Consider the following 12,500-nt stretch of genomic DNA (forward strand, 5'->3'; position numbering starts at 1 on the left):
TCGAGGGCGAGTGCAAATAATAAAGGCGAAAGGGGGCAGCCCTGACGCGTACCCCTGCACAAGGGGAAAGTGTCAGACACTGAACCATTCACAAGGACCCTCGCAGCCGGAGATTTGTATAATACTTTGACCCACTCAACAAAGCCTGCACCCAAACCAAACCTGCTAAGAACATCGAAAAGATACTCCCACTCCACCCGGTCGAACGCTTTTTCAGCATCCAGTGATACTGCAAGAACCTTGTTTTTTGTATTTTGTGCGAATTGAATAACATTTAGGAGCCGTCGGACATTGGAGTGAGAGTATCTACCCTTGATAAATCCCGTCTGGTCCTGCTTCACCAGGATGGGCAACACCTCTTCCAACCTCCTAGCCAGAAGCTTGGATAAAATTTTACAGTCAACCCCGAGCAAGCTTATTGGTCTATAAGATGCACAAAGATCAGGGGGTTTATCTTTCTTTAAAATGAGAGATATATGGGCGAGATTTAAAGTTGGTGGAAGTGAGCCCCCGTCAAAAGACTCCATAAACATGTTAGTTAAAGGACCCACCACAAATTTTGCCATCTTTTTATAAAACTCGGGACCAAAACCGTCAGGACCTGGAGCCTTCCCACTTTGTAAGGATTTAATTGTATCCAGGACCTCTTGGGCCGTAATCGGCCTACACATATCTGTTCTGCTTTCCTCAGATAATGAAGGGAGTTTAATATTATCAAAAAAACTTTTCCTTGGAACTGACGTATTTTGACACTCAGATGAGTATAAATTTTGGTAGAACTCTTTCATTATTTTACTGATCATTTTGGTTTCAAAGTGTTGTTCACCCCTCCTGTCTTTGAGCGAGGGTATTGCATAGAGCCCTGCTTTGCCCTGGGCTAGTCTAGCAAGTAGCCGGCCAGGTTTGTTACCGGATTCAAACAGTCTATGCCTGGCATAAAATATTGCTGATTCTGCTTTTTGAGTTAGAAGTTGATCTAAAGCAGATCTGGCTGCTTCTAATTTCTTTAACACAGATGTGGAGGAAGAAGCTTTAAATTCTCTGTCTAAGCTAACAATATCTCGCTCAAGCTCTAGCTGTTTCACTAATGTAGTCTTCCTTTTTGCGGCCGTGTAAGAAATGATGGACCCTCTAAGAAATGCCTTGCCTGTTTCCCATAGAGTAGACGCAGAAACCTCAGGCGAGTCATTTGTGGAAATAAACAGTTCCCATTGATTTTCTAAATAAGTCACAAATGCAGGGTTGCTAAGAAGAGACGGATACAGACGCCAGTGTCTAGAAAAAGGGTCATGGTAAGGTGGCATTACTTCAGTAGAGACTGATGAGTGGTCCGAGAGAACACATGTGTTAATGGAGCAAGCTCCGGTTCTATCTAGTAGTGGTCTAGAAACAAAGATATAATCAATTCTAGAAAAAGAATGGTGGGGACGAGAAAAAAAAGTGAAATCTTTTCCTCGTGGATTAGTGATTCTCCATGCATCAAAAAGGCCAATATCAGAGCAGAGCTCTATCGTAGCTTTTGCCATTTTAGATGGAGGTCCGATTTTAGGTGGGCCATAATCCATCTCAGGCACCAGACCACAGTTAAAATCACCTCCAAGTATTACATAAGGTGGGGATATGGAAGAAATATCAGCCAGTAACTTTGAATAAAATGAGCTATCAAAAGTATTTGGTGCATAGACACTTCCTATAAGAACCCGTTCACCATATAGAAACCCAGTGATTATAACAAACCTTCCTTCTGTATCTCGAACAACTTTATCTAGTGTAAATGGAAGACGTTTGTGGATAAGTATTGCTGCCCCTCTGCTTCTTGAATTGAAAGAAGAGTAATAAATTTGACCCACCCAGTCCCGCTTTAATTTTAAATGTTCAATATCTGTAAGATGCGTCTCTTGTAATAATGCCACCTGTACCCTGTCTTTCTTAAGCATGGAAAGCAATTTGCGTCTCTTAACAACATGGTTGATTCCTTTGACATTTAACGTTATGATTTTCGTGCTACTCATTAACTATATGATTGAACATAAAACAAATAAAAGTGATCCATATCTAAATGAAAATGACCCCTTACCATGAGCATAGCACAGTACAGAGTTATATGGTGCATGAAATGAGTGACCTGTGCTGGTATGAACACAAACAACAAGAACCTTCTTCATACTCAGAGAATAATGTAAACATGAAGAAGATACCAGAGTATGAGAAATATGAACACACAAAACAGAACAAAAACAAAAACAAAAAGCTACCCACTGGGTAGTACTATAGGAGCACATGCTGCTAAAATCAGTTTCCACTTCTGGAGCAAAATAAAAAAAGCTCCATATCCCACCCCCGCCCCCACAACAAAAAGTTTGTTACATGCCTATTGTTATTCCGGCCACATATCAATATAAGGTATCAAATTATGTTAATAATGAACAGAGAGAGCCCCTCCTTAAATGTTAACCTACAAGAGTGAGCATAATGAGATCACTTAATAATAACCACGCAAACCTTGAACGTATTATAATTGCACATAGTAAAGCCATGTCACCATTTGTGCCTTTAAAGTAGTATGTGGAAGTGTCCTCTCAAATTACAATAGCTGCTGTTATAATAATAATAATAAAAACGAAAACAAAACAAAACTTACGTAGACCTTAATGATATGTGTCCATGTAGTCTCCCAGATCAAGCATGAAAAAAGTCATACTTAAGGCGTCTCCTGTCCGGCTTTACTTTTCCAGCGTGTTGAGAAAGTTTTCTGCATCTCTTCGTGATTCAAACTTGTGTTCTTTGCCGTTGTGGTTCACAGCCAGTGTAGCCGGGAAGCGCATGTTGAAGCGGATGCCTCTCTCGATCAGAGCCTGACACACACCGTTGAAGGCTCGTCTTCTCTCCCGAACCGCAGACGATAAATCCTGATGAATGAAGATCCGCTGCCCGTCATGTTCCAGATTAGGCGTCGCTCTCAGTGCAGCCATTATCCTCGGTTTATCCCTGGAGTTGTGCAGTTTAATAATCACCGGGCGGGGACGCACACCCCGCGGCCCCAAGCTCCGGTGTGCCCGGTCAATTTTGATGCGGCTTTTAACGCCGGGAGTCGCTTCCAAGCCAAGCACGGTAGGCAGCCAATCTTCAAAGAAGTGAATGGGGTTTTTTCCCTCGGTGCTTTCTTTCAGATTGAGAACACGAATGTTATCCCGCCTGCTGCGGTTCTCCATATCATCCATGCCATCGGCCATGAGCTTAATTTTCTTCTCTGCTTCAGCGAGCCTCCCCTGTAGACTGGTTACTGTATCCTCCACATCCGACACTCTCTGCTCGGCCTCGGTGATGCGTTTTGATTGGCTTTCCAGCGTAGTGGATATTTTTTCCAAAGTCTCCGTGAATTTGGAAAGTTTTTCTTCCATCATGTCGCCGAAGTTTTGAGTTACCTCGCGAATCAGAGCTGCGGTGTTCACCGTCGGGGAGGGCTCCTCTTCACCTGCTCCTCCGAAGCGGAAAAGTAATGGCGAATCCGCTTTTTGGCTAGCAGTTGCAGCAGTAGCCATTCCTCGTGTGTTGATTTTCGTCTGTTTCGACATCACTTGTTGTCAAAATTGTACTTTTTCTGCTTGCCGCTAGTTCTTACACTACTGAGTCAATGTGATCAGCCGAAATGGTAGCGATAACTTGAAATACAATATATTTAAAGACAAGTGGGAGCGGGAGCTCTGTGGAAACACGTCTTCTAGCCAGACATCGTCACGTGACCCCCAAAAGATTTATTTTATTTTATTTTATTTTATTTTATTTTATTTTATTTTATTTTATTTTATTTTATTTTATTTTATTTTATTTTATTTTATTTTATTTTATTTTATTTTATTTTATTTTATTTTATTTTATTTTATTTTTATTCACATTTTTACAGGGTTAAATGTGTAAGATAAATCTCAGGGATCTAGTATTTCTGTGACTCTAGAAACAGGATAGGTGGAGATGTCGAGAGGTTTATTTTTGTGGTTAAAGTTGCTCCGAGGAACTTTCAGTGTGTGTTCATTCTAGCGCCCCCTTTGGACAACAGTGGTAGTGTTTTTACCACGCCAGCTGTTGTTTCTGGGTGAGCGTATACCCATGACAAAGGCATTAAGAAAAACTATATAAAAAATAGCATTCTTTGCACTGATGGTCTCGTTTGCTGTTACATGTAATGTATGATCATCAGAGGAAAAATTAGACTGTTTCAGAAATCAAAATCAAATCAAATCAGTTTTATAGTTTTAGCGACTCCGCACCATGGGAGACCGAGCTTTCTGCTTCGCTGCCCCCCACATCTGGAACTCCCTCCCTGAACACCTACGACAACCCCAGTCTGTGGTCACCTTTAAAAAAGGGCTTAAAACTTTTTTGTTTAGACAGGTTTTCCTAGGTCGTCCCTAGTTGTTCTTATTCTCTCTCTGCTATTTAATCTCTTTTAGCTGTTTTATCTACTACTGATTTTAACGTGTCTGATTTTATTTTCTCTTAGTCTTTTGTTTATTTTGTTTCTGGTTTCTGTAGCACTTTGAGATTCTTTATGAAAAGTGCTTTACAAATAAAATGTATTATTATTATTATTATTATTTCGACAGCCCAATATCACAAATAGACGTTTGCCTCAGTGGGCTTTACATTCCATACAGTACGACAACCTACCCTTATCTATCTATCTATCTATCTATCTGCCCTTAGACCCTTAGCTCGGCTGAGAAAAAACTCCCTTTTTCGGGATTAAAAAAATTGAGATAAGTATTTAAAAGTTCCTCGTAGCAGCTTTAAATTGAAAAACAGTGGATTCTATGTGAACCAAAGTAGATACTGGTATACAGGTGAAACTCGAAAAATTAGAATATCGTGCAAAAGTTCATTTATTTCAGTAATTCAACTTAAATAGGTGAAACTAATATATTATATAGACTCATTACATGCAAAGTGAGATACTTCAAGCCTTTATTTGTTCTAATTATGATTATTATTCTTATGAAAACCCCAAATTAAAAATCTCAGAAAATTTGAATATTACATGAAATCAATAAAGAAATAGATTTTAAATACAGAAATGTCAGCCCTCTATAAAGTATAATCATGCATATGTACTCAGTACTTGGTTTGGGCCCCTTCTGCATGAATTCTTGCCTCAATTCCAACTAATTGTCCATGATATTCTAATAATATGAGTTTCACCTGTATGTAGTGTAGTAGTGTATCTATGAATGTTAAAGGTTCCCTGTATGTCCAGCCCCTCAGCAGCAGGTGGAGTTAGGGGTTGTTGTTGGAGAAGTTCTGACGGCTGTGTGTGATCACCTGGGCCTTCAACAGCTCAACACAGAGGTAAGAACACACACACACACACACACAGGCTCAGTACACACACACACACACACACACGCACACACACACACACACACACACAGGGTCAGTACACACATACACACACACACACACACACACACACACACACACACACACACACACACACACACACACACACACACACACACACAGGGTCAGTACACACACACACACACACACACACACACACACAGGGTCAGTACACACATACACACACACACACACACACACACACACACACACACACACACACACACACACACACACACACACACACACAGGGTCAGTACACACATACACACACACACACACACACACACACACAGGGTCAGTACACACACACACAGGGTCAGTACACACACATAGGGTCAGTACACACACACACACACACACTCACTCACTCACTCACTCTTTCTCTTTCTCTTTCTCTTTCTCTCTCTCTCTCTCTCTCTCTCTCTCTCTCTCTCTCTCTCTCTCACTCACTCAGACCATCAGTGCAAAGAATGCTATTTTCATATAGTTTTTCTTAATGCCTTTGTCATGGGTATATACGCTCACCCAGGAACAACAGCTGGCGTGGTAAAAACACTACCGCTTTATGTCCAAAGGGGGGCGCTAGAATTAACACACTGAAAGTTCCTCAGAGCAGCTTTTAATGACTGATTGAATGTGTTTTGTCTCTCAGGATGTGGAGCAGCTGCTGCGGAAGCTGGACTCAGATCTGGACGGCCGAGTGTCTGTCCGAGATTTCTGCTCGGGACCGTTATCCTGTTCTACGCCACAGAGAGGGACACACAGGGTCAGTACACACACACACACAGGGTCAGTACACACACACACACACACAGGGTCAGTACACACACACACACAGGGTCAGTACACACACACACACACACACTCAAACACAGGGTCAGTACACACACACACACACACACACAAACACACACACACAGGGTCAGTACACACACACACACACACACACACAGGGTCAGTACACACACACACACACACACACACACAGGGTCAGTACACACACACACACACACACACACACACACACACACACACAGGGTCAGTACACACACACACACACACACACACACACACAAACACACACACACAGAGACAGACAGACAGACAGACAGACAGACAGACAGACAGACAGACGTGCAAGGTGTATCTCAATCGAGCGGCCGCAGCCTACGAAGGCTGCATCTGAAGACCGATTGCGTCATAGCGGCGCGCAAAGGTTGTCATAAACTACCTGGAGTTTTAAACTTAAAGGTGGAGTCTTTGACTCTGGAGAACGCTTGTTGTCAAAATCACTTTATGTCAAAATCAGTGAATGTGACAGCTCCTGGCACCTGGCTTCCAGGAGCTAATTGTTAATTGCATGCACCCCTGCTTGCTGATCTCGTCAGCTATATAAGCTGGAGTTTTCAGCCACATGGCTCTCTCCCTGGCCTGCTGGTTGGTTTGGTTTGCTTAGCTTTGGATTTGATTTGCTTAGTTAGTTTTGCTTTACACATACACTACATGCTTCACCCACACAGACACCGCACCCATTACTGATATTCATGCACCATTTAGTAGGTTACTTTATACTTTGTTCCAATAAAGTATTATTTGGTTAAACTAATTATCTTGTGTGGTTTCCTCCTTGTCCTTCCCTGGAGCCGGGGTGTGACATGGGGGCTCGTCAATAAGTGGTTGGATTAAGTAGTTGAACAGGTTGGAGGAATATCACATAGGACAGGTTAGTAGTTGGTTTGGGAGCAGGTTCCTTTCATAGTGGGTAGTCGGCTGAGGCTAGGCTAACAGAGTTGATTGTCTGGTGAGCACATGTCTGGATTTGAACTTTCCCTGTTAGGCTTCAGTTGCGTTGCCCCTTTGGGTTGCGTGAATTTTTTTTCTTTTGTTGTTTTTCCCTTTTGGTAGTGCTGTGGGGCGTGGTTAGTGTCAATTGTTCAATGTCAATTGTCTCGGGGGCACATCCGAAGGATCTTGGGGGTTGTCTGCTTGCAGGTCGCCTTTCAAACCGGCTGGTTTACAGTGCATAAATACCCACCGCAAGCTGCATGAACACTAGGGTCAAGATTATTCAGGTTTGGATAGGCAGTTAGGGGGGAAGTTCTAATTCTTTTTGCATCCCAGTGATCAAAGCTGTTTTGGCATGGCTTCTTTAGTAGAAGCGTTTATTCAGTCTCCTTCTGAAACCTTGCTGGACAGCTGTACAAAGGACCAACTGTTGAAAATTGCTGATCATTTCAAAGTTGAAATTGCAGTTACACGTCTGAAGGACACAATCAAACGTATCCTGAAGGCGACTTTGATGGAAGAAGGGGTTTTGGCTTCTGATGAAGGTAAGGGTTTACCAAGTACGGTGGTTTCACCAGGGGGGAGTCTCACCTTTGATCAACAAAAGGAACTGATGTTAATACAAATGGAACATGACAAAATAAAGGTAGATAAAGAGTTGGCCCTTGAACGTGTAAAAATAGATAAAGAATTGGCCCTTGAACGTGCAAAAATAGATAAAGAATTGGCCCTTGACCGTACAAAAATGGATAAAGAGTTGGCGCTTGAAGCAATGAAACAAAAAACAGAGCAGGCAAAACTGGACATTGAACAATACAAACTAGATCTAGTTAGAGAAGGTAAGATGGCAGGAACTGATATAACTAGGTCTGCTGGTTCATCTAGAGTGGATTGTACTAAGAATCTCAGATTGCTGCCTAAATTTGATGAGGAAGACCCAGATACGTTCTTTTCCTTGTTTGAGCGTCTCGCTGATTCACAGGAGTGGCCTGATAGTGAACGTACGTTGTTACTTCAATGCGTGTTTAGAGGTAAAGCCCAAAAGGCATATGCAGCTTTAACAGCAGAACAGTGCAAAGAGTATAAAATGGTTAAAGAAGCCGTGTTGAAAGCTTATGAATTAGTTCCTGAAGCCTACAGGCAGCTCTTCAGAAATTGGAAAAAAGGGGAAAAGCAAACGCATGTGGATTTTGAAAGGGAGCTGGATATACATTTTGATCGGTGGTGTTCTGCGTCCAGCGTTGGGTCATTTGAAGAACTGCGTAACCTTGTTGTGCTGGAACAATTTAAGCAGTCGTTGCCTAACCACATATCTACTTATATCAATGAGAGAAAAGTTAAAACTCCAAAAGAAGCCGCTGTACTTGCGGACGAATATGGTTTAACACACAAACGTGTCTTTGGGGAGCAAGGTCCACAACGGTTTGGATTCAAAGACAGCGGGGAGAAAGGTGAATCGGATTTCAGTTGGGGTTCTTCAAAGGGAGAGCTAGGCAGAGCTGGGAACAATGATCCTAATTCAACTTGTAATTATTGTCAGCGACAAGGGCACTGGAAAAAGGAGTGCCCCTTGCTAAAATCAAAAAAGGGTTTTAGTACAGGGCCTGTCCAATCTGTGGGGTTAGCTGTTCCGCTTAGTAGCTCAGAGCTAAGTACTGACAAAATTGTCCCTCCTTTTCAGATGCGACCCAGAGTGTTGAGTGCAGCTGATATTGCTTTAAGGTATGCTCCATTTATATCAGAGGGTTTTGTATCCTTAACTGACCATAGTAAGAAGGTGCCTGTCAAAGTTTTTAGAGATTCTGGGGCTCTACAAAGCTTTATTAGGGAGTCAGCCTTACGTTTTTCACCCGCCTCTGACACAGGAAGGTGTGTTCGAATCAGAGGAATGGATTTAAACACCATTGTTGTGCCTGTCCATACAGTGCATTTGTCTTGTGGCATGATACAGGGGGATGTAGAGGTGGGTGTGCGTCCAGATTTGTCAATGAAAGGGGTTGATATTATTCTGGGCAATGATTTGGCAGGAGCATGTATGTGGCCTGATGCGTCCACCTCTGATGGGTTGTGTGTAGTGTCTCCTGCTAAAGCGAGGTCTAAGGTCCCTGAGCAGTCGGTGGGTGCAGTGTCCCGTTCTCTTAGTGTGCTGCCAAGAGTTGACGTACAGATATCTGATCTTGGGTCTGTTTCTCATGCAGAATTTGTGAGGGACCAGAAAGAGGATCTCTCGTTAGGAGAGCTGTTTGAGCAGGCCGGGCACTCTATTAATGGGGGAAACAACTCAAGAGGTTATTTTCTCCATCAGGGCCTGCTGATGAGGAGGTGGGTCCTTCAAGGGAGAAATTTGGCTGGGGGATCAGTGGGGAAGATTGTGCTTCCTGTGAAATATAGACAGCCGGTAATCACAGTGGCGCATGTAGCTGGTCAAGGGGGATTGAGGGGAACATATGGGCGGGTCCTTCAGGACTTTTTCTGGCCTGGTATGAAACGGGATATTCAACAGATCAGAGGCCAGAATAATGTAGCTGCTGATGCTCTTTCCCGGGCGCCATCGCCTTAGCTATACCCTCCCGCTTAACATTCGTCCTCGTGCTGTAGGGTCTTAGTTGCTGGGTCTCGGGGATGCCGGAAAATAAAATGTTAAGGAAAAGAGAGATATCTGGTCAACGTGTCAGTTGTTTGTCATGTTTGTATGTTCCACGTATCTAACTGTGTTTGTTTTGCAGGTTAAGTGTTGAACCCTGTTTCTATGGAGGGGGGTGTGACAGCTCCTGGCACCTGGCTTCCAGGAGCTAATTGTTAATTGCATGCACCCCTGCTTGCTGATCTCGTCAGCTATATAAGCTGGAGTTTTCAGCCACATGGCTCTCTCCCTGGCCTGCTGGTTGGTTTGGTTTGCTTAGCTTTGGATTTGATTTGCTTAGTTAGTTTTGCTTTACACATACACTACATGCTTCACCCACACAGACACCGCACCCATTACTGATATTCATGCACCATTTAGTAGGTTACTTTATACTTTGTTCCAATAAAGTATTATTTGGTTAAACTAATTATCTTGTGTGGTTTCCTCCTTGTCCTTCCCTGGAGCCGGGGTGTGACAGTGCGCTTAAAAAATATCCATACACAACCTAGGCTCTGTAAACTGGTATGTAAACCAAGGATATGTAAACAAAAAGGTCCCACCGTAGCTAGCAACACGCCCATTTTAAAAGGTCCCACTGTAGCTAGGAACACGCCCATTTTAGGGTGGAGGGAAGGATTTGAATTAGGCCAAGAATAAGATTTGGGACCTTGGAGTTTCTGAATTACGAGGAGCCCCTGAATGCAGCATCAGTGTTCCCAATCAGGAGACTTCACTGCAGCTGGGAGTCATCACTCCAATCAGGTGCTGCAGACAGACAGGCAGACACAGTGACAGACAGGCAGACAGACAGACAGGCAGACAGACAGACACACACAGTTACAGACAGGCAGACAGACAGACAGAGAGACAGACATGCGCACACACAGGTAGACAGGTAGCTTGCTGTACAGACAGTCACGCTCAGACAGACACACACACGCACGCACACACATGCAGACACAGACACACACACACACACACACACACACACACAGGCAGGCACACACACGCACACACACACACACACACACAGACATGATGTACTGCAACACTGGTCTGATGTCTAGCTGCGGTATCATAACGTGGGCGAGGACAGAGAGGATGGCTGTCTACACGCCACAGGTGATCTATGAAGCTTCATGTTACAGGTTCATCTTTTACATATGTTTCTGCTTGTTGTCAAAGTCAGTGAATATCTCATGATCTGTTTTTTTGGAGGTTTAGATTTAGATATTAATGGGTTAATTCTAGTCCCAGGCTCTCCATGGTGTGTGTGTGTGTGTGTGTGTGTGTGTGTGTGTGTCTCGGTGTGTGTCGGTGTGTGTGTGTATTTGATTTTTCTTTTGAAAAACATAAACACACAACTGAAACAGTGAACACACAAGCTGCCATATGGTTGAGGAAAGGCTGACATATCTGTTTTTAATTGTTCTACTTTTCCTGAAATCTCATAACGGATTTTCTGAATATATAGAGTGCTGGAGAACTCTAAACTACATGTTACACTTAAGTTAAATGTGTTGGCGCCTCTATTCTAGTATTTACGGTAGCCATCAACTAGTTAGTAGGGAGTGCACAGTCACTTTGATTTCATTATTACTATAAGGAAGTTATTCATGTATTTTATTGGAAAGTTGAACATACAGACAACAACCGTGGCCACCTGACAAGCGTTCCAATCCCCATACTTCCCTACTATTTAGTATGCAAGAAAAAGATTGAGGATGTCCCAATACATGCACGTCAATTGCAGTATGCTGAAAACACCTAGATGCCCCACTAACTTCAATAGCATTTTGGAGTATTCGTCTTTATTCTTGACATTTCTCGACAAAATGAAAAAAAAATCTTCTTTATCTGATTTTTTCTTCTCTCCTGTCTATGGTCCTAAAACTCTTCTGTACTTTATTATGTAGTGTAGTAAAAAGAAAAAGTATGTGATTTGGAACGCAGGGTCTCTTAAGAGGCAAGGGAAAGGGCCAGTTAAGAGTTTACAGTTAAAGACAAGTGTTTTCAAGTGGTTTATATTTATATATATATATATATTTTTTAACCTTTATCTCTACAGGTAAATCCCATTGAGACCAAAGACTCTTTTTCAAGGGAGACCTGTTTTCCTTTCCCACGTTACCATTCACACACACATTCATACACCGATAGCAGCAGGCTAACTATCGACATTCACACATATTTCATGTCTCTATCTGTTACAGAGGCTGAGAAATTAAGAATTTAGTAAATGTTGACATTATTTGACGTTTTTCAGGTTTTGAGAGTTTTTTTAGTAGGGAGTATTTTTTTGGGGCCGATATAGATATTAATGGGTTAATTTTAGTCCCAGGCCCTTTGTGTGTGTGTGTGTGTGTGTGTGTGTGTGTGTGAGAGAGAGAGAGAGAGAGTGTTCTAATCCAGATTAAACATTCCCACCTCCCTTCATTAGGCCCCAGTTCATTTAAAGGAGCTTTTGTTTCACACGTCTTTAACCTGACTGTGTTTTAGAATAGAATACACTTTAGTGTGTGTGTTTGTGTGTGTGTGTGTGTGTGTGTGTGTTTGTGTGTGTGTGTGTGTGTGTGTGTGTGTGAATGTGTATTTCTGAGTGTGTGTTTGGTGTGTATGTGTGTGTGTGTGTTTGGTGTGTATGTATTTCTCTGTGTGTCTCCCTCTGTGTGTGTGTGTGTGTGTGTGTGTG

At 42.6% G+C, this 12,500-nt stretch overlaps 1 protein-coding gene across 1 annotated transcript in view; it reads left to right on the top strand.

The window, feature by feature from the left end:
• The window catches only part of ninl (ninein-like), a 60,348-nt gene that overhangs the window by 16,593 nt on the left and 31,255 nt on the right, over window positions 1-12,500 (top strand). The window contains exons 6-7 of the mRNA XM_080036763.1: window positions 5,252-5,343; window positions 6,050-6,163. Coding sequence (XP_079892889.1) covers window positions 5,252-5,343; window positions 6,050-6,163 — 206 coding nt within the window. The remainder of the gene's footprint in view (window positions 1-5,251; window positions 5,344-6,049; window positions 6,164-12,500) is intronic.

The sequence above is a fragment of the Ammodytes marinus genome (assembly GCF_949987685.1).
Source record: "Ammodytes marinus genome assembly, chromosome: 11".
Taxonomy (NCBI): Eukaryota; Metazoa; Chordata; class Actinopteri; order Uranoscopiformes; family Ammodytidae; genus Ammodytes; species Ammodytes marinus.